The 21191-nt window shown below is 33.7% G+C and overlaps 2 protein-coding genes across 4 annotated transcripts in view; one reads left to right on the top strand and one right to left on the bottom strand.

The window, feature by feature from the left end:
- The window catches only part of LOC100367803 (AP-3 complex subunit beta-2-like), a 127178-nt gene extending 120601 nt beyond the window's left edge, over window positions 1-6577 (bottom strand). Inside the window, exons 1-2 of the mRNA XM_085506896.1 lie at window positions 6295-6577; window positions 6121-6196 (exon numbers count right to left, since the gene is read on the bottom strand). Of these exons, the coding sequence (XP_085363022.1) occupies window positions 6121-6196; window positions 6295-6425 (207 nt within the window). The 5' untranslated portion in view covers window positions 6426-6577. The remainder of the gene's footprint in view (window positions 1-6120; window positions 6197-6294) is intronic.
- A 190-nt stretch (window positions 6578-6767) lies between these two features.
- LOC100367959 (secretory carrier-associated membrane protein 1-like) lies at window positions 6768-20850 on the top strand. Of its 3 annotated transcripts, none has more exons than XM_085506895.1 (9): window positions 6768-7000; window positions 9831-9932; window positions 10711-10818; window positions 12281-12386; window positions 12568-12696; window positions 13086-13248; window positions 14477-14578; window positions 16127-16244; window positions 18548-20850. In XM_085506895.1, exons 1-9 carry the CDS (start codon window positions 6941-6943, stop codon window positions 18716-18718), a joined length of 1059 nt encoding a protein of 352 aa, XP_085363021.1. In that variant the 5' UTR covers window positions 6768-6940; the 3' UTR covers window positions 18719-20850. The 3 variants fall into 3 exon arrangements, with proteins under 3 accessions (XP_085363021.1, XP_085363020.1, XP_002731211.1); XM_085506894.1 differs by lacking the exon at window positions 16127-16244 and adding an exon at window positions 15560-15707; XM_002731165.4 differs by lacking the exons at window positions 14477-14578; window positions 16127-16244 and adding exons at window positions 14314-14415; window positions 15560-15707.
- The last annotated feature ends 341 nt before the right edge of the window (window positions 20851-21191 follow it).

Here is a 21191-nt window from a genome sequence, read left to right as displayed (position 1 = left end):
TTAATAGTGTTATGGTCCCTTTTCTTGAAAGCCGTTAATAGCTGCTCTGCAGCTATATTTATTCTTATTATTTTTCCACCGTTTTTTAAAGCACTGTAACTTGAAAAATAATGCTGCGATTGATTAGGCATTTTGCATGCTGATGAAGGGCCATGAGTTGTGGTGCATACCCCAAAATCAGCCATGTAGGTCACATGACCTGGCCGCCATCTTAGGTAGAACACAAACCGGAAGTGCTCAATTGCACCACTTTCTGAGGGTCTAGGAACTTCCGGTTTTTTTGTGTGGCATCACTGGCTCATGTCTAGCAAATATCAGCAATAAAATCTTTAGCGGTCATGTGACCTTGGCCGCCATATTGGATTTTGTGAAAATTGACAAAAAATTTTTAAAATCTTCTTCTCAAAAATGGCTCGTTCATGTGATTAGACATTTGCTTTGCAGCACCTATGGCCATAGCTCTACAAAGTGACTGAAGCAGATTTTTGAAAAATGGCTTCCTTTGGCAGCCATCTTGGATTTAGTAAAAAGTGAAAGTACGCTATAACTCATGAACAATTTGCCAGATTTAAACCAAAGTTGGCATACAACATCCCTTCGATAAGATGATTATGTGTTCATAAAAATATTTCCCATGATTCAAGTGGTTTTGGCGGCCATATTGAATTTATCAAAAAATTGCAAAAAACCTCAAAAAATTATCTTCTTAAAAACTGCTTGCTTGGTTGACAATCAATTTAGCATATAGTATCTCTGTTGATAGCTCTACAAAGGTACTGAAGCAGATTTTTGAAAAATGGCTTCCTTTGGCAGCCATCTTGGATTTAGTGAAAAGTGAAATTACGCTATAAATTATGAACAATTTTCCAGATTTCGACAAAACTTGGCATACAACATCCACTCAATAAGATGATTATGTGTTCATAAAAATATTTCCCATGACTCAAGTGGTTTTGGCGGCCATCTTGAATTTATCACAAAAATGCCAAAAACCTCAAGAAATTATTATCTTAAAAACTGCTTGCTTGTTTGACAATCTATTTAGCATATAGTATCTCTGTTGATAGCTCTACAAAGTTACTGAAGCCGATTTTCGAAAAATGGCTTCCTTTGGCAGCCATCTTGGATTTAGTAAAAAAGTGAAAGTACGCTATAACTTATGAACGATTTGCCAGATTTAAACAAAACTTGGCATACAACATCCGCTCAATGAGATGATTATGTGTTCATGAAAATATTTCCCATGATTCAAGTGGTTTTGGCGGCCATGTTGAATTTATCACAAAAATTCAAAAAACCTCAAAAAAATTATCTTGTTAAAAACTGCTTGCTTGTTTGAAAAGCAATTTGGCATATAGTATCCCTGTTGATAGCTCTACAAAGTTACTGAAGTAGATTTTTAAAAATGGCTTCCTTTGTCAGCCATCTTTGATTTAGTAAAAGAGAAAAAGTTCTATAACTCATGAACTATTTGTCCTTGCATTAAGTTTATCATATTCCTGTGAAATCAAATCCATATGTTGTGTAGTTTGTCTGCTATCTTGCATTCTAGACATGAAACGTTCGTCAAATAATCACATCGAGCAAGTGCAATTTGTCATGAGCCATGCAGGCTCGAAACCCGTCATCGCTGCTATGCAGCTATATTTATTATTATTATTTTTCCGCCGTTTTTTGTAACCGCTGTAACTTGAAAAATAATGCTGCGATTGATTTGCTATTTTGCATGCTGATAAAGGGCAATGAGTTGTGGTTCATATCCCAAAACCAGCTATGTAGATCACATGAGCTGGCCGCCATCTTAGGTAGAACACAAACCGGAAGTGCTCAATTGCACCACTTTCTGAGGGTCTAGGAACTTCCGGTTTTTTTGTGTGGCATCATTGGCTCATGTCTAGCAAATATCAGCAATAAAATCTTTAGCGGTCATGTGATCTTGGCCGCCATATTGGATTTTCCGAAAATTGACAAAAAACTTTTAAAATCTTCTTCTCAAAAATGGCTCATTCATGTGATTATACATTTGCTTTGCAGCACCTATGGCCATAGCTCTACAAAGTGACTGAAGCAGATTTTTGAAAAATGGCTTTCTTTGGCAGCCATCTTGGATTTAGTGAAAAGTGAAATTACGCTATAACTTATGAACAATTTGCCAGATTTAAACAAAACTTGGCATACAACATCCGTTCAATAAGATGATTATGTGTTCATGAAAATATTTCCCATGATTCAAGTGGTTTTGGCGGCCATTTTGAATTTATCACAAAAATGCCAAAAAACTCAAAAAATTATCTTCTTAAAAACTTCTTGCTTGTTTGAAAAACAATTCGGCATATAGTATCTCTGTTGATAGCTTCACAAAGTGACTGAAGCAGATTTTTGAAAAATGGCTTCCTTTGGCAGCCATCTTGGATTTAGTAAAAAGTGAAAGTACGCTATAACTCGTGAACAATTTGCCAGATTTAAACAAAACTTGGCATACAACATCAGTTCAATAAGATGATTATGTGTTCATAAAAATATTTCCCATGATTCAAGTGGTTTTGGCGGCCATATTGAATTTATCAAAAAATTGCAAAAAACCTCAAAAAATTATCTTCTTAAAAACTGCTTGTTTGTTTGACAATCAATTTAGCATATAGTATCTCTGTTGATAGCTCTACAAAGTTACTGTAGAAGATTTTCGAAAAATGGCTTCTTTTGGCAGCCATCTTGGATTTAGTAAAAAGTGAAAGTACTCTATAACTTATGAACCATTTGCCAGATTTAAACAAAACTTGGCATACAACATCCGCTCAATGAGATGATTATGTGTTCATGGAAATATTTCCCATGATTCAAGTGGTTTTGGCGGCCATGTTGAATTTATCACAAAAATTCAAAAAACCTCAAAAAATTATATTGTTAAAAACTGCTTCCTTGTTTGAAAAGCAATTCAGCATATAGTATCTCTGTCGATAGCTCTACAAAGTTACTGAAGCAGATTTTCGAAAAATGGCTTCCTTTGGCAGCCATCTTGGATTTAGTAAAAAGTGAAAGCACGCTATAACTTATGAACAATTTGCCAGATTTAAACTAAACTTGGCATACAACATCCGCTCAATGAGCTGATTATGTGTTCATGGAAATATTTCCCATGATTCAAGTGGTTTTGGCGGCCATGTTGAATTTATCACAAAAATTCAAAAAACCTCAAAAAAATATCTTGTTAAAAACTGCTTGCTTGTTTGAAAAGCAATTTAGCTTATAGTATCTCTGTTGATAGCTCTACAAAGTTACTGAAGTAGATTTTTAAAAATGGCTTCCTTTGGCAGCCATCTTGGATTTAGTAAAAGAGAAAAAGTTCTATAACTCATGAACTATTTGTCCTTGCATTAAGTTTATCATATTCCTGTGAAATCAAATCCATATGTTGTGTAGTTTGTCTGCTATCTTGCATTCTAGACATGAAACGTTCGTCAAATAATCACATCGAGCAAGTGCAATTTGTCATGAGCCACGCAGGCTCGAAACCCGTCATCGCTGCTATGCAGCTATATTTCTTATTATTTTTTTTCCGCCGTTTTTATAAATCACTGTAACTTGAAAAATAATGCTGCGATTGATTTGCCATTTTGCATTCTGATAAAGTGTCATGAGTTGTGGTGCATATCCGAAAACCAGCCATGTAGGTCACATGACCTGGCCGCCATCTTAGGTAGAACACAAACCGGAAGTGCTCAATTGCACCACTTTCTGAGGGTCTAGGAACTTCCGGTTTTTTTGTGTGGCATCATTGGCTCATGTCTAGCAAATATCAGCAATAAAATCTTTAGCGGTCATGTGACCTTGGCCGCCATATTGGATTTTCCGAAAATTGACAAAAAACTTTTAAAATCTTCTTCTCAAAAATGGCTCATTCATGTGATTATACATTTGCTTTGCAGCACCTATGGCCATAGCCCTACAAAGTGACTGAAGCAGATTTTTGAAAAATGGCTTCCTTTGGCAGCCATCTTGGATTTAATAAAAAGTGAAAGTACGCTATAACTCATGAACAATTTGCCAGATTTGAACCAAAGTTGGCATACAACATCCCTTCAATAAGATGATTATGTGTTCATAAAAATATTTCCCATGATTCAAGTGGTTTTGGCGGCCATATTGAATTTATCAAAAAATTGCAAAAAACCTCAAAAAATTATCTTCTTAAAAACTGCTTGTTTGTTTGACAATCAATTTAGCATATAGTATCTCTGTTGATAGCTCTACAAAGTAACTGTAGCAGATTTTCGAAAAATGGCTTCTTTTGGCAGCCATCTTGGATTTAGTAAAAAGTGAAAGTACACTATAACTTATGAACGATTTGCCAGATTTAAACAAAACTTGGCATACAACATCCGCTCAATGAGATGATTATGTGTTCATGGAAATATTTCCCATGATTCAAGTGGTTTTGGCGGCCATGTTGAATTTATCACAAAACTTCAAAAAACCTCAAAAAATTATCTTGTTAAAAACTGCTTCCTTGTTTGAAAAGCAATTCAGCATATAGTATCTCTGTCGATAGCTCTACAAAGTTACTGAAGCAGATTTTCGAAAAATGGCTTCCTTTGGCAGCCATCTTGGATTTAGTAAAAAGTGAAAGCACGCTATAACTTATGAACAATTTGCCAGATTTAAACAAAACTTGGCATACAACATCCGCTCAATGAGATGATTATGTGTTCATGGAAATATTTCCCATGATTCAAGTGGTTTTGGCGGCCAAGTTGAATTTATCACAAAAATTCAAAAAACCTCAAAAAAATATCTTGTTAAAAACTGCTTGCTTGTTTGAAAAGCAATTTAGCATATAGTATCTCTGTTGATAGCTCTACAAAGTTACTGAAGTAGATTTTTAAAAATGGCTTCCTTTGGCAGCCATCTTGGATTTAGTAAAAGAGAAAAAGTTCTATAACTCATGAACTATTTGTCCTTGCATTAAGTTTATCATATTCCTGTGAAATCAAATCCATATGTTGTGTAGTTTGTCTGCTATCTTGCATTCTAGACATGAAACGTTCGTCAAATAATCACATCGAGCAAGTGCAATTTGTCATGAGCCACGCAGGCTCGAAACCCGTCATCGCTGCTATGCAGCTATATTTGTGTTTGTTTTTAGTCTGCAGCATTTGTATTTCGAGAATGTTTCAAACTCTTCTAAATTGTGAAACATAATGTGTTGATTCCATTAAAAAAAATATTTGCCCTGTGACTGAGCTCACTAATATTCATAATTGTAAATAAGTTCTGTTAATCAATGAAGGAAAGATATGTAAATGATATGCAAATTATTATGCAAATTAGCCCCGGCGCTATGCATTTTTTCTGGGGAGAACCCTGGTTATTATAGGTAACCCCAAACTCCAGTGGCCAAAATCGGCCAGGTTATGTAGTAACAAGTTTGTGAATAGGTGTTAATGGGTACTGTCATTTTCTAACAAAGTTAGACTGCCTGAGTCATCTCACGGTCAAAAATAAAATACTGGACAATGCACAGGTGGCAAAGGTTGTCAATTTCATTGATGCACTAGTGAGCACTTTGTCAATGTCTAATAAATTACAGAGTGTTTTTCATTTTGATTTCTAAAAAGGAACAGACTGTCATGTCACAAATTAACACACGAAACAGACATGAAAGAAGGTGATAATTGTTGACCATTGACTGCTCAGCACTTTGGCAATTACAACTGGCCGACTTTGACTATTTTTTTTCTGGCAGTTAGAATCTGACCAAGTTTGACTGTATTCTTTTTATAATATCATTCATACTGAACTTGAGACTACACAGATAAATTTATGATACCAGTAGATGGACAATTTAGCAACAAAAGTATGATTATTTTTATAATTATTAATTTTATATTTGTATCCAGTTTTTCTGTTCATTCATTCATTCATTTAAACAGTTCAATTTTTGTCACTCTGTAATACATTATCAGGTTGATTTCATTGACGACAAATTACAAACATGTTATTTTTTTAATAACGTGAGGGCATCGATATTTTGTATTATTGCAATTGAACAATACTTGTACGTAAACATCTTTAAAAGCGAACTGTGGTGGCTCGCTTTTTCGTCAACTCCACCTTACTCACCCCAATGATTCTTTTCATCGCTTCCAGCTTAAGATTATCCTTGTTACTATCAAGCATTTGCTTTAAATCTTCATGTCTGAGTGACAAAAAAAAATGAATAATAATGTTAGTTTCGGCAAATAATCAAAATTTTTACATTGCGGAAGTAAATGTCCTTTCGATGGCATGGCTTACTTTTTATAATCAGCTGCAAATATTCCTCCACTGGCAGGATCCGTAGCGATGTCTGTCGTCTCGCCAGACCCTGACAACGACGCGGGTCGCTCGTTCGCATACGATCGATGCTCGGTACTGTTGTGAGCCATGGTGAATGAAGAATCTAATCAGCAATCAGACAAATACTCAAAAAATACTAAAATACGGCAACACTTCGTTCGTCTCCACCACTTTACACATCCAAGATGGCGGAGACCACCGGACGGTCATGTGACCAGTAATTTTAATGTTAATTAGGCCACGTCGGAGGACTCGTATTCACCATATCGCATCAAAGATCGCTATATTTTTCTTTAATGCTTTAGAAGTACGTTTTATTTTAATGTTTTTATTAAAATAATCACATAATATGCAGAGTTGTACCCCTCTGTTTTGGAGAGAACGCGAGAAGCCTCACCGGCGAAAGGTGGTGACGTCAACTCACTTTTGTCATATGATCAATTAGCGCATGCGCATACTATCCGACTCCGCCATTTTGCTAGTCGGGTTCTCTTGTGCGAAGACAAATTTCTACGACATTTGGAATTTTCATTTAAGGTTGGCGATAATTTGACGTCAGACGTATAGACGAAGACGGGAACTCTTGGAACAGAAAAGGGTGAACATGTCTGAGTACGATAACAACCCGTTTGCTGACCCTGAAGCGGCGGCTAACCCGTGGCAGGTAGGGATCTCCCATCGAAAAAACAACACCGTGGCAGATAAGGCTTTGATATGAATGTCACAGATTTACTATTACTTATGAAAAAATGATTAGTTTTTTTTAAATATATCGAAATATTTTCTTCTTTGTGTAAGGTATTTTGTGCAAATTTATATCAGCTTGTGATCACACTGTTTCCTCGTTTTAAGGGAATTATATTATTAATTATAATAACACACTTCACCTAATATTTTTCATCGTCTTACTTCCTGTCACATTTTAGTGAACATGACGCTAAAAACAGATTTTTAGTTCCATGGTTGTGGTGATATTTCCATGGCCGATCTATTTGTTTGTTGTTATGGGAGTTAAGTAGATTTAAAAATCGTAGATTTGTTAATTCGAGGATATTCCAATGCGGCCTTCCTTACTCATGAGAGTTCCGTTACATATTCATATTATTGCGCCGTGATGTCTTTTTTAATTAATCAAGAACTATTAACAATTTTTTTGCTTAAAAGGTTGTTCCAAACTCCAGAGTGTAATTTGTAGGTATAATTGGAACTGAAGTTAAAACAATTTCTTTTTCTTGGCCATTTCTTTATTTCCTGTAGCCAACTACTGTTTGTTTGCCAACAACAATATCCTAACTTTGAAAAATTCCATCGGTCACAGGTTGACACTCCAGTATCAGACACCTCTGAGTCATCTGATACCATGATAAACCACAAGTAGTTAGGTTAAAATAAGGCCATTATTTTGTAGAAGTAAATGTAGCACATTGTTTGTTGTCATTATATAATTATTTTATGGTTTGGGTTATGTTTCATGTGATTACATGTATAATATAAAAAACTTCACTATCAAATAAAAATGACATGTTTATTTTGGAGGATGCACTTTTAAAACCAGGGCTTTGGTTAGCAGATCTAAGCACACATTCTACTGGTCTTTTTGTCTTTAGGCTTATATAGCTTTTATTTCCTAAACTTAGTATGAGCCTGAATGGATTACATAGATAGTTAGCAAAATGTATGCTTTGTTTTCTATATTTGTCTTTAAAACACAACATTTATTTAATATGTCTGTTCATTCTTTTGTGGCTTCTTGTCTCAGCAAATCCCGATTTACCGGTACTACCCAAATTACCAGAGGACTACTAGTATTACAGTCTTCAAGACTGCAGGGAATTTTAAACTCACTGTGGGAAATTTTAATTATTATTTTAATATACATGTACTAGTTAAAAATTAGTCAATGTTGCATACAATATCTTTGGGAGTATTTAAGCTGAATAAAGGGTGCAGCATGCAACTACACAGATAGTGTAGATTTACTGCCCTTGTTTCACTGGGTTTCTCAGCTATGAAGGGTTCTATTGTATTCTCACAAGAAGCTCTCTAACCTTGGCATAGTAAAAGTTCTTTGTAGACAGGCACAACATTGTTTGTATGGAAAGTATATGTCCTGTACATACCCTCCCTTTTCCTGTACAATGCACATACTGAATTTTTTGAACGGCAGGATAAGAAAAAAAAAATGTTTTATTGCCATGCTGTGTTTGTTTTCTGACCAATTTAAATACATGATTTTGAATTCAAAATTATGTTCTGCCTCCACTGAGAATATAAATCCATTGCACTATTGGCATAATATCAAATATTATGCAGTGTTTTTCAAATATTAGATGCTTTTTAAAACTTTATATATTGGTACATGTAGTATGGTACTTTACCGGTAATATTTACTACAAGACTCTGAATATATGGGGGAATGCTATCCTTCCCTTCACGCTTGTTCGGCTAGGCTATAGTTAATTATATTAGTGCTGATTCTTATCAATACATGTTCTTTTCAGCCAGCAAGGGTAATTTGACAGAGGTTGTAATTTATTATGTGTTGCAAAAAAATCCCAAATCAAGCTATGATGTATAGAATTATCTGGGGAGACCACTTGTTTAAACAAAATGTACTAAACATATTTGCTCTATTAAAGCGCATCTCCAATAGAATAGTGCACATCCACCAAATATTGCTTGTATTGTATGCTAGATCATTACAATATGACTTATTATGACCGTAGATGACTTGTCATTTACATAATGTGCTACTAATAGAGTGAATGAGGTATTGCTTATAATACCTATAAAGTTTGTTGACCTGTCATACATGTAGGTGTGGTACTGTATACTGTGTAACATATGGTGTTTCTACATTCCTCTTTCATACCAGGGTATGAAAAGAAAAATAATGAATGCCTATCCATCGTTCATTTAAAAAATCAAAGTACCGGTATCAAACAATATGTATTAATAATTTGTTTACTGAATTTGATACTTCATTCTTTTTTTTTTAAATTGCATAGTTGCATAGAAATGTTATGAAAATATGAATTCAGCCAGACATGACTGACTTTCTTGACTTTATAAACACTTTATTTACCCACCAGGGCAGGTAGTTTCTGCAACTACTTGTCAGGATTGATGGGATAGGCTTTAACCTTTCGAGTGCCACTGTTGTCACCATTCACAAAATGAATCCGTAATCTACTCTCTCTACTCGACTTGTAGCCAATAGGAAATTCTGCTCATTTGGACCAAAATTATCCACACAAAAATTGAAAAATACATAAAACAGGCAAAATGTTATACCATAATTTCAGAGGTGGAAGTTATGGTGTCAAAGGGTTGATTTCTATCCCTGCTTATATAAAATAATATAAAACATCGCTGTTTACAACTTATTTTTATTTAATTGAATGCATGTTTATCACTTTAGCTGTTTCCTTTTACATACCTTGTACTGTAACCCTGTGATGTGTTTTGTAAGTCATTGTGGTTTGTTTTTACAGGACCCCTCTGTTCAACAAGCCACTACTGGCCAACGAGGTCTAGAGGAATTTAATCCATTTGCAGAGAAACCTATTCCGCCACCACCTACCCACCCGACATCAGTATGTTTTGTTTTTATTTGAGTTTATTTGAACATGGCTTTATTCCTGCTTTTGTTCCTCTCATTTCATAAATCTTAGTAACAAGTTCTTATGCGCTTACTGGATGCCATATACTTTATATTTTACGACCAATGTAACATTAAGCACACAATTCATTTGAAGAATGCTTAAAGGGGAACCGCTCAATCCCATGGACTGCACCAAAGAATCATGGGACAGTATTGTTTACGTTGTTTACAATGTTAATCTATCTTTTTTATCCATTGTTATTTTAATCCAGAAAGTAAATTTGTTGTGGGATTAGGCTTAACTGGAAGGGGTGCCCCTTTAAAGATATTTACTTGTGTAAGGAGCATTTGGGAAGCAACACTATTATCTCTAATTTGATCTTTTAGTAGAACCATAGACCATAGAAAATAGGTCTGTGGTAGTACTATTCACATTTAATTACATTACCCTTCTATTTGCATATATTGATTGAATTAGAAAATTTGTATTTGTTTATGTATTGCAGTACAGCATTAAAGCAACTTGTTTCATAATATCTTTTTTCAAATTCAGTCAATTATAATAAATACTGTTTCACTTTTACAACATTAAGACTATCTATCACATTTACTAGCTGTATCAACCTGATTGCTACCTTACTAGTCGATATGAAAATATCTATTTGTATATTAATAAGGGACTTCTGAAATTTGTTAGCTTATTTTTTTTTTTTAAATTCAAGTTTCACTGCATTTTTTTCAATTAAATATGTGTATTGTATACTGTCCAGGGTGTTAAAACGACGCCAGTTGTACCTCCTCCAAGAAGGCCTGATCCATCACCTGCTGTCATGAGGCCTACTGAGGAACCTCCAGCCTACACACCATCACCTGCACAGGTAACTATAGTCTCTAACTCAGCTGCCTGTTTAGAGGGTACCACCAACTTTTGTTCTTGTCAATATACCTTTCATTGGGAAGTTAACAGTACAATGTTTCAAAAAGTGTTCTGTGATAATTAAGAAAATATATATCGGAAACATTGGAAAATTATAATATTTGTACATCTCAATCTATTATTATTAAATGGTGTCCTGGGAATATTGTGGTATCCCATGAACAATCAAGATTAACTTTCACACCTACTCAGAAAGAAATATTGACATACATATACATGTATCACTGCCTATGTTGATGTTACTTTGTTTGTCAAAATAAAATAATTGTGCCTTGTTTGAAACTCTTTGTGTATCAATATATGATGTACACAACAGGACAATCTATCCAGATTTTAAATAATTATTTATTTATATTCTTGGGGAATGAGATGAAACTGTCTATTCTAAACAAGGAAACACATCCATAAAGCACTGTTATACATGTTTATCAATTTTAAAATAAACTATCAGCTTATTATATGGAATGAAGATGAATCACATTTGTTCAGTAAAACTGGTCACATAATGCCCTCATTCAAGTGTAATGTTTTAATCATAATTGCAACCTTGCTTAACAAAATGTGTCTGTAGTACTTGAGCATATTGAAAAAACTTTTTGTAGACCATTCCTAGCTTGTAGAACACTAAATAAATTTCAACTTAGTTCTTGATTGAAGCATTATTCCCTTGGCAATTTCTTTCCAATAGTCTCATAAATCTGATATCTGTAATATAAATTATTCGTATAATGGCCTCTGGTAGGTTAAACAGTCAAACATTGCTACTGAGTAGCGTAAAATACATCAATTGGACTGATTGTTTATTTGAAGCAGATTCCTTGATTATGATATCCTTCATAAAACTCAAGAAAATAGAACTGAGAATCACTAAGTTTAACATATACATCAACATTGAAAAATGGTTGAAGAACATGACATTTATATGAAGGCAATAAATTCTATGCCCTGCATTAATTTTCAATTAACCATTTACTGAAAGCTGCGACTTCTAATGTACTTAGTAGATTTTACATTATGTATCCCGTGACATCATTCAAAATCTAGCCAAGAATATGTGCATGTTCTGATGTCTGCAAGATGCCTACAGTGCATAAATGATAGACACTGAATGCACACTGTCATATTGAAATCAATTTTCTGATTAAAAACACAATCATTTTGGGCATTCTCAATCACCAGAGGGCTACATTACAATGAAGGATTCCCAACCTTCTTGGTTCATAGTATGCGACAGCTGAATGTGTTTGCATGGTTAACAGACGAATCGACCATTCCCACTAGCGCATTGTCAGTCCTTGTGAATTTAATCACAGTACATAGGTACTTGATCAATTTTCAGACTGTCTTTCCGCAATTGATAGTTAGTAAACTGTATTTACAATCCCTTGTGGTTTATATCACAGCCACCTCCAGCTCAAGAAGACTTACTAAGAAGACAAGAAGAACTAGAAAGAAAAGCAGCTGAACTACAGAGGAGGGAAAATGAAATGAAAAATCTAAATTATAATCGTGAGTGTCTTCATTAATTCAAGTTAGTAGGGTACACAAAATTCTAGAAATGTTATTGTGTTCTCTCTATTGACCCTCTCATTTGTCCCATTTCTGATTGATATTGAGAAATTGCTTATATTTGTGATTAATCAGGTTTACAAACGTACTTATTATCACTTGTTTTGTTTTTTCCTCCTAGCTCGAGCTAACAACTGGCCACCTCTACCCGCGATGTTTCCTGTAGGCCCTTGTTTTTATCAAGATTTCGCAGTGGATATTCCACTGGAATTCCAGAGAACAGTTAAAATGTGTTACTATTTATGGATGTGTAAGTTTTATGATCACTTTATTAATATCTAATTATTTGTTTAAACAATAATGAATCCTTTTCAGTGCCATATTGGATGAGAAGTGTCTGTGGCAAGACCCAACACAACACATTGTCACGTGTAAATCATTTTATGAATCCTATAAAATGTATGACGCAGTAAGGGATTAATTATTTTTGTTATAAAAGTTTGTATTTTGTTGAAATAATTTCACTGGCAAATGAAGGTTAACATTATTCTATGATGATGTAAAACTATGACGTCATATAAACTCTAATTCTGATAGTGGTGATTTATAATATCTAATAAGTAACTCACTGATGACATTTAACATATGTCACTACAATCAACTTGTCACTGATGCAATATCTGTTTCTTTTTTTTCCAGTCTATGTGTGTGTATTGTTTTTGAACTTCTTAGGAGCATTGGCCTGTTTTTGTGTAGGTGGAAGCGAGTGTGGTATTACGTTTGGTTTATCCATAGTATATCTACTCCTCTTCAGTCCGTGTGCTTTTGTCTGTTGGTACAGACCAGTCTACAAAGCATTCAGGTACTCTAATCATAGTCACTGTATTTACTTTATGATTCATATAATAAATTTCATAAAGGCGTAAATATTTTTTATGGAAATGTATCAAATGTTTAGCATGGTGTAGACCCTCATGTTACATTCCAATCCAGAGAATACTCTTTCCTTGGCTATGGAAGCCATTTTGTAATGCCTATTACCCATGAATCTTTGCATGTTTATTTTAATTATTGGCCAATTTACTGCATGCATCTGTAAATGTTTAGTGATTGGTCAATTTGCTTGAAATTGATAAAATATTTAAATAAAAACATGCCTTCATTAAATTCACTGTATCAAACTCAGTCTGCTTAGCTCCTAGAGGCTAACTCTAATCTGAGTGGTCAATAACTCAAATGCATGTATGAACACATTATTTAGGCTCTAGCCAGCTAGCACAAACAGAGTCTACTTGTATAAACTTAATATATGTATATATATATATATAGGAAGGTAGTCGATTATTCCAGGTGAGAGTGCTCGATGAGTTTGTAGAGCAGATATATATATATATATATATATATAAAATCCAGCGAATGTTTCTTTTTTCTCATATTTTACATTCAACTCGTCAAAAATCAGTAAAAATAAATTCCATACAAAACACCCAAAAAGTCTTTTCAGCGGAAATTAATTCCAGCTGAAATAAAGTATTTCACAGTACTATATCATGTACATTAGTACCTGGTATGTCAGGGCATTTTGGTACTTCGAGGTATTTTGTTTATCCATGCTCATTTTAGAAACTATACTTTGTTAGAAATATGTAATGTGGAAAATTTAATGCTGTGGAGCTATTTTTACATTATAAAGCATGCATCTTCATGGTATTCTAAACTGTGCCCTCTACAGGCTAAAATGTTAAATAGGCGGCCTATTTTGCATATTATTTTCACTGACCAAATCAAACTACCGGTAAAACAAAAAACATTTTTTTTTAACTATTTTTGTAATCACACTGGAGTTTTCTCAATTAATCATCCAAACTATGAAATGAAATTTAAATCATGTGATAGTTATTATTAATAATGTTTTTTTTTCTCTCAGGAGTGACAGCTCGTTCAACTTTTTCATCTACTTTTTCATATTTTTCTGTCAAATCTGTACCTTTGTCTTCTTCGCCATTGGTATACAAGGTACAGGGGCGTGGTAAGATATTTATGTTCACTATTACTGACCCTGGTATATGCATATCTTTTTTTCATTGCAGGAGCGATAGTTCGTTCAACTTTTTTCTGTTCTTCTTCATATTTTTTTTTCAAATTTGTGTGAATGTACTGCAGGCAATAGGCATTCCTGGCTGGGGCACATGGTAAGGCAAATTGTTTAGTATTTCGGTGCATGCAGTGGTTCTATATTTAAACCACACCAATCTATTTAAATTCTGTCTCTTCAAAACTTTTTCTTTGTTCTTCTGTCTTTTGCATCAGCTGTGACCAATTGTTTCCCCAGCCCAACTTAGTGTTTACTGTCATGGTACATTGTTGCGTCACATCTTGTTCAGTGTAGATCCCATATAATAAACCATGTGTAAAATATTTTGTTTCAAGAAATTCATTGACAATTATTGACATAAAATATATGTATTAGCTAATAATTAAAGTGGTTTTACACTGACTTGAGGTTGCTGCTTTGTTAAATGCAAATTTGTTGATCAACAACTTGCATAAATGGAATCCATTTTAAATATATTACAAATGTCTCACAGCTCATGCATAAGAATCACTGTGTAAGTTGGGCTTAATCAACTTGACTTTTAATTTCTTCTAAGAACTGTGTTGGAACAGTAATTCATTTGAGAAAACTCTTGATTTAAACCAATTTGAAAAGTGGGGCATCATACAGTGCAAGACCTGAACATGGTGATATAGTTTTACAAAGGTGTTTTGGTTTATAGATTTTTTTTATTAGATAAGCAAATCTGGTTTAAAATTTATCTTGTTGGATGTTTAGTTGCTTTAAGTGGTTATATAGCATGCAAAGTTCCAGAACTCTAGATATAATATATTGCATGCTGATAAAGTATAGAGTTAAAAAATAACAAGTTTAAATTTGTTGAAAATTTCTCAAATGGAGTTGTGTTCTATCACAATTTCTCTTAATTTCCATTAATTCATTTACACGACTCCTGAAGGATTGTTATATTCAGTGATTTGGAGAATCAAAGAAATTAGATGCTTAACAAAATATGCATTACTTAGGGTTGTCATTTGAATCTTAAAACCTTTATGGGTCTTGTAAATGATCTGTTGTGTGTTGAATTTTAATTTGCTAACCTTAACTTGATTCACAGTGGCTGGATTCTAGCCTTTGATTTGATAGGAGAGGGCACAAGTGGTGAAGAAGATGACGTGGGCCAGATTGTCGTTGGTGTTATTGTTATGTTCGTCGGTGTATTATTTACAGGGCTGGCTATTATAGGTGCCATATTATTAAAGAAGGTACTGAAACACTCACTCACACAAATACATCCACATGTGTGTAATATCTTAGTGTTTGATTCAAAAGCAGTATTACCAACTCTTTCTCTCCTTGTCAGCGTTTGATCTCAATTACACTAACAGGCTTCATTTTTCTTTTTGATTCTGATTAAAACATTGCACATTGGCGAAAAACTGAAAAAAAAATACTAAAATTCCCAGAGTGTAAAATTAAAAAAAACAAGTCGCAGTTTTCATTTTTGCTGCTGTTGAACATGAGTTGGATACTTTTTTTTCAATCAAACATTACATACAAACTGCATACCCATCAGTACCACATACAAACTCCACATCCCATATACCTTGCTCGTTTATAGTAATTTTACTGACTTGGCATTTTTTGTTGCATTTGTCCATCCATCTATCCATCCATTGTTCAGTGGTTGGGTCATCTCTCTGGGTGTTGTTGAGAAGAACCTAGGGGTAGGATTACTCATGATCATAGTAACATTGGGATTCTGTGCACATGCCTGTCTTGCAGCCTTCTTACTTAAAAGGGTATGAATTTCTTTCTTATTATTATATTGTTTACAAACAGTAATTCCAGAGTGCTTTTTTGTCAGGACATGTACTTGTAACTTGTACGCAACTTTTTTCAATTGATAATTACCCAAGGGGCAATGCTGGAATATCATGTGATTTCATTCAGCCAATCAGAATATGACATTTTGTGTTTTAGCATCAGGTTTTGCATACAGTTTCAGGGAACCAGTTTCTCTGCTGTTATCTGTATTCTGAATTGTAATGTTCCAAAGCAGTTTGAATTACATTCAGTATGTATTGAGCCTAGTACCATATTTGTTCCAATAGAAGCGCACATCAACAACAAAATTGCTTTTGTTGTGTACTGAATTATTTAAATGAGACTTATTTTGACAATAGACACACCTCTGTCATTCACATAAGTGCATCCGCTACTAATAGAATTAACTTTGTACTACTTTTCTTTGTAGCACAAATTTAATATTTTAATGTATACAATAGTTAACGCGAGTTATTACACTTTCTGCCACCAACAATCGATAATGCTCTATTTTCTATAATGGTAGCACATATGCTTGAGTAAGTGACTGAGGTGTGTCTGGTCAAAATAAGTCTAAACTTAATTCTGGAATACAATTTGTTGGTTTATGTGTGCTCTATAGATTCACTTTGAATAGAATAAATACAATGAATGCAACATTGATATGAAGTTATTTATAGAAAGTTATACAAACCCTTTGACACAATAGCATGTTATGAATTGGCACTAATATGTAACATTAGTGTTGAAAGATTTTGACTTATTTTGAAAATGTAGAATATTTTATTCTGGCTGCGTGTACTGGAAGCACATATAAAGCAGAAACGTGAAAACTGCCGGTAGTCAAAATATTCGTTCTGCATAATAAAATATTCTACAATCACCTCCTCTGCCTGGCTATTGGGAAGGTTGGGATATTAACCTTGTTTGCAGGGACAGTTAATTGCCTGTCCTGATGTGCTATACTCCCGCTATTAAGGAATCGGCTGCAATTTAGTATTTGTGAACATACTAGTTTGCGCTGTGTAAAAATAGATGTATATTAACACTAATTTGTGGCAATACTGGAATTTCTTTAAGAATCTTCACTCGTCACATGGCTATTCTATTATGATTTGCCTAACTAAGGATAACAAATATTTTTCATTAATATACTTTCATATCGTATAATGCAATAAAGTTTCTTGCATGTCCTGTTTTAACATAACTTAGTACTGATAATAACAGCTTGTAAGACTTTATATAATTTGCATGGCATTGCACTTTCCTATTTAGAAGCAATATGGATAATATTAAGTATTTAAAATAATAAGTACTTGGTGTCAACAGTATATGATTTATCAAAGAATAACATTTTTATTTGAAGAGCATTAGTATGTGCTGTATTTACCTATTTGTAAGGGGAATACAAAGCCTTACATCATAACATTCTCATTGATAAATCATTCCATGTTTTCAATCAAGCCGTTTTTTTTTAAAAGTTATCTACATTGCTTCTGTAAAATAATATATTTATTGTGTCCTCACTCACTGTAGTAGTTTCTGGTAATTTATTTGTATGCCACAAATAATATATTGCTTTTTATTCTGTTGTCCTGCTATAAGCACTCTGGAGTTTATTGTTCATTCCAAAACTAATCAATTTGGACCTATGATTAACAAGACATCAGATTTGTACCATTTCTTCAAATGCTGCTTGCCTGCTTCTGTCTTTTATCTGTCTTTTTGTTTTGTTACCTTCCTCGCCTGTGCTTATTTTTCAATTCTTTGCTTTCTTCACACTCTTTTTACCTTTATACAAACCACAACATTATTTTTTGTAACACCAGTATGAAACATTGTTTATGCACTGTGTATATGTATGTAAAATATTATGCTAGGTTTGAATGTTCTGTTATAAGCTGTGCTATTTTTTGTCTTGGATTTGTTTTGTTTTAAAAAAAATTCAATTATGTTTGGAAATCAATCTGTTTGCAAGGAACTGTATGAGATGTGTATGTGAATTTCATTTCGTTTTGTTTACTCTCTATTCCAACCACCACGCTCTCTTCAGAAGTGATTTTACAATCCCATGATGTAATCTTGAGTTTTTAGAATACATTAAAATGTGTTTTTTTTTATAATAACAAATAGTTTTGTATGTTGGATCAAACAAAAACCATTGAAAGTAAGATTAGATTCACCTCAGATTTTATGTTTAATTGGAATATTTGAAGAAAAGAGAGGCATGCTCGTTTTCATTTAGACTCTGAACTATAATTGTTTGTGTTCACTGCAGGTACACAGTATGTATCGTACAACTGGTGCCAGTTTTGCTAAGGCTCAACAAGAATTTGCCAGTAACGTAGCTACAAACCAAGCTGTACAGACTGCCACGACGAGTGCCATGAAGGGTGCTGTAAGCGGTGCAATGAGTGGGGGAACCGCTCCAAGCGGCAACCGCATGTAAACATATACATCCGTGGAACAGTTTTGTGTCGATTCAGAAAAAATTCGTTGGTCGTGTACAATGTTTTTTGTATTGTTACAGACCCTCCCCTGATTTTTGGTTGAGGAAATAAATGTGGCCACATTGACGGAATCAAGTTACAAATGTAGAATGGACACTAGCAGCATGTATTTGATGTTCCATACTCGTTTCAAGAAAGCTAGTAAATCTAAATTAACCATATATCTGTCAAGTTTTGTAATAAGTCATATATTATGTACATATATTCCAGTGTACATGCTTTTTATTCATTAATAATGAGTTTCATATCATGTAGTTGATTCAAAGCTACTGCCACACTCGTAACAATTCTTTGCTTAAAAAAGAACAACCAATAATACCAAACTTAAACAATGCAAATCTATTCTAAAACAAAATGATGATTATACATGTTAATAATTTCCCCCCGTTTGCAAAGTTGCTGCTCTACTCGAGCACTTGCAGTGTTTTACAATAAAACTTGTACATGATTACATTGACTAATCAAGGATCCTAGATTGCTTGAAACACCAGGAAATCATTTCTAATAGATTAATAGTAATAAATATTCCAGAGTAACCTCAAAGGTTTTCAGATTCAGAATGGTATTCACTAATATTACAGAATGAATTTATCTTTTGTATACTTTAAATTCCCATCGTTTGGTTTAAACTTGTCAGCAATATTTGGCATGCATGGCTATTGCCCCATATTGCTCAGTGTCATGATAAAACAATTGTAAGTATGTTGCTCTGATTTGAACGTTGGTGTTAATTTATTTTATTTAAAGCTTTTTGTCTGGTTTATCTCAGTTACCTGCAGCATCTGAGAACAGCGTGTATTACAATTGTTTTAACTTAGAAAACAAAATAACAATCTGATTTCTTTACTGGGATATCAATAAATGAAGCGTTTTTAGAAGAAAAAAAATAGGTGTATTTATTAAGCATTTTGTTTGTTTGAATTCAAATATTTCGATTGAAGTTTCCATTTTAGAACTTGTGAAATTCAATTTGCCGTCTGTAAGAAAATTTGATTACCGTGCAGTGTGTAATTCTTATGGTAGATTGCCAAAATTAGCGATAATGGGTAGAATTGATGGCCTCCCCCGTTTTCAGTTTGTTTGAAAGCTTCTAAATTGCATATTTATGTTTTGTATATATCTAGCAAAATCTACATGCAACAAATTAGGTTTTCTGTAGTAATACAATCAGTGTATTGACTTACACACGTTGAAGACAGTGTATTTTGGAAGTGTGTGTGGTATCGGTAACTATAATGCCCCTTCTCTGGACATGATTGCTTGTTTCTTGTATGTAGTAATGTCTTGTTTAACTATGCCAGTAGATTTATGGAGCCGAGAGGAAAATTTATTATTGAGAACTCATTGTGTGAAAGCTTAGTTTTGTGGTATTTTGATAAAACTTCTGCTATTCTCACTCAAATATTGGGAATTTAGTTCAAGTTGCTGCATTTCTTCTATTAGAAGTGTATGTAAACCAGTAATTGTATGTATTGTATACTGTATTATTGAAATTTGACTTTTAACCATAGACACACCTGTCATTTACGAAAATGTGTGCACACCTAATAGAGCAAATACAGTACATTTCCCTGGACTGTATTCATGAATTTATGTAATCTCAACATTTTGCAGTACATCTGGCATTATCATATTTATGGATTGCTAACAATATTTAGTACAGATACAACGACCTGCAAAGGATAATGGCTTTTTGCATAAACCTTCATGAAATCGGTCTTCCTTCCTATTTAAAATTCTAAAAATTCACATTCATAATAGTGAATTTACTGATCATAAAATGTACGTTTTTTTTTCAAATTTTCTCTCGTTAGAATTTCACGCTTTGTATATAAATGTATAACGTATATGTTATGGTAGCACTGTAAACAAAAAACTGTTGGATTCTTTCAGTATTTCTGGTATTTTGCATGATATCAATGAACATCCTGTCAAATTACTTTTCATTGAAAGACGTAACTGTTTAGCAGGTGCAAAGATGAGTTATTTGATTGTGAAAAAAAAGTGCATTTCTAGAATGTTGTTGGGAGGTTGGCAATAAATGAACGATGTTATCTCTTTTATAAAATAATGTTGTCAATTGTGTATGTCTTAAATTCGGTAATATATATTGGTAGCGGCAGCACAGAGCATTGTTTGCCTGCACGATCTTCCGATTGTACATTACTCCTCTCAAACCCCGAGCGGTGACCCCATTCATAACTGGGTATGTCATGTGGTTGTGCGATTAAAAGTTTACTGACCAATAGAAAGCTTTGTTACAAATGACTGCCAAAAAGCACTTGGAATTTTGCATTTATATGTTGCAGTGCTGGTTTCATTTGAACCTTATCAGATTAGTCTGAAAACTAGAAATAAAATGCATAGTCTATAAATGCATGCAATTATATATAGTATCATATAGTGTTTAGC

This window comes from Saccoglossus kowalevskii, chromosome 13 (assembly GCF_978046115.1).
Source record: "Saccoglossus kowalevskii chromosome 13, keSacKowa6.1, whole genome shotgun sequence".
NCBI classification, from domain to species: domain Eukaryota; kingdom Metazoa; phylum Hemichordata; class Enteropneusta; family Harrimaniidae; genus Saccoglossus; species Saccoglossus kowalevskii.
The sequence above is the reverse complement of the archived record's forward strand: the minus strand, read 5'-3'. Positions and strand labels throughout refer to the sequence as shown.

What these genes read in the sequence shown, in the direction of transcription:
- LOC100367959 (XM_085506894.1), top strand. Translation starts at nt 6,941, where the DNA reads ATGTCTGAGTACGATAACAACCCGTTTGCTGACCCTGAAGCGGCGGCT. An exon ending in GTGTTACTATTTATGGATGT is followed by an intron (nt 12,697 to 13,085) that starts GTAAGTTTTATG and finishes TTTTTTTTCCAG; the next exon opens with TCTATGTGTGTGTATTGTTT. An exon ending in GTGCCATATTATTAAAGAAG is followed by an intron (nt 15,708 to 18,547) that starts GTACTGAAACAC and finishes TGTTCACTGCAG; the next exon opens with GTACACAGTATGTATCGTAC.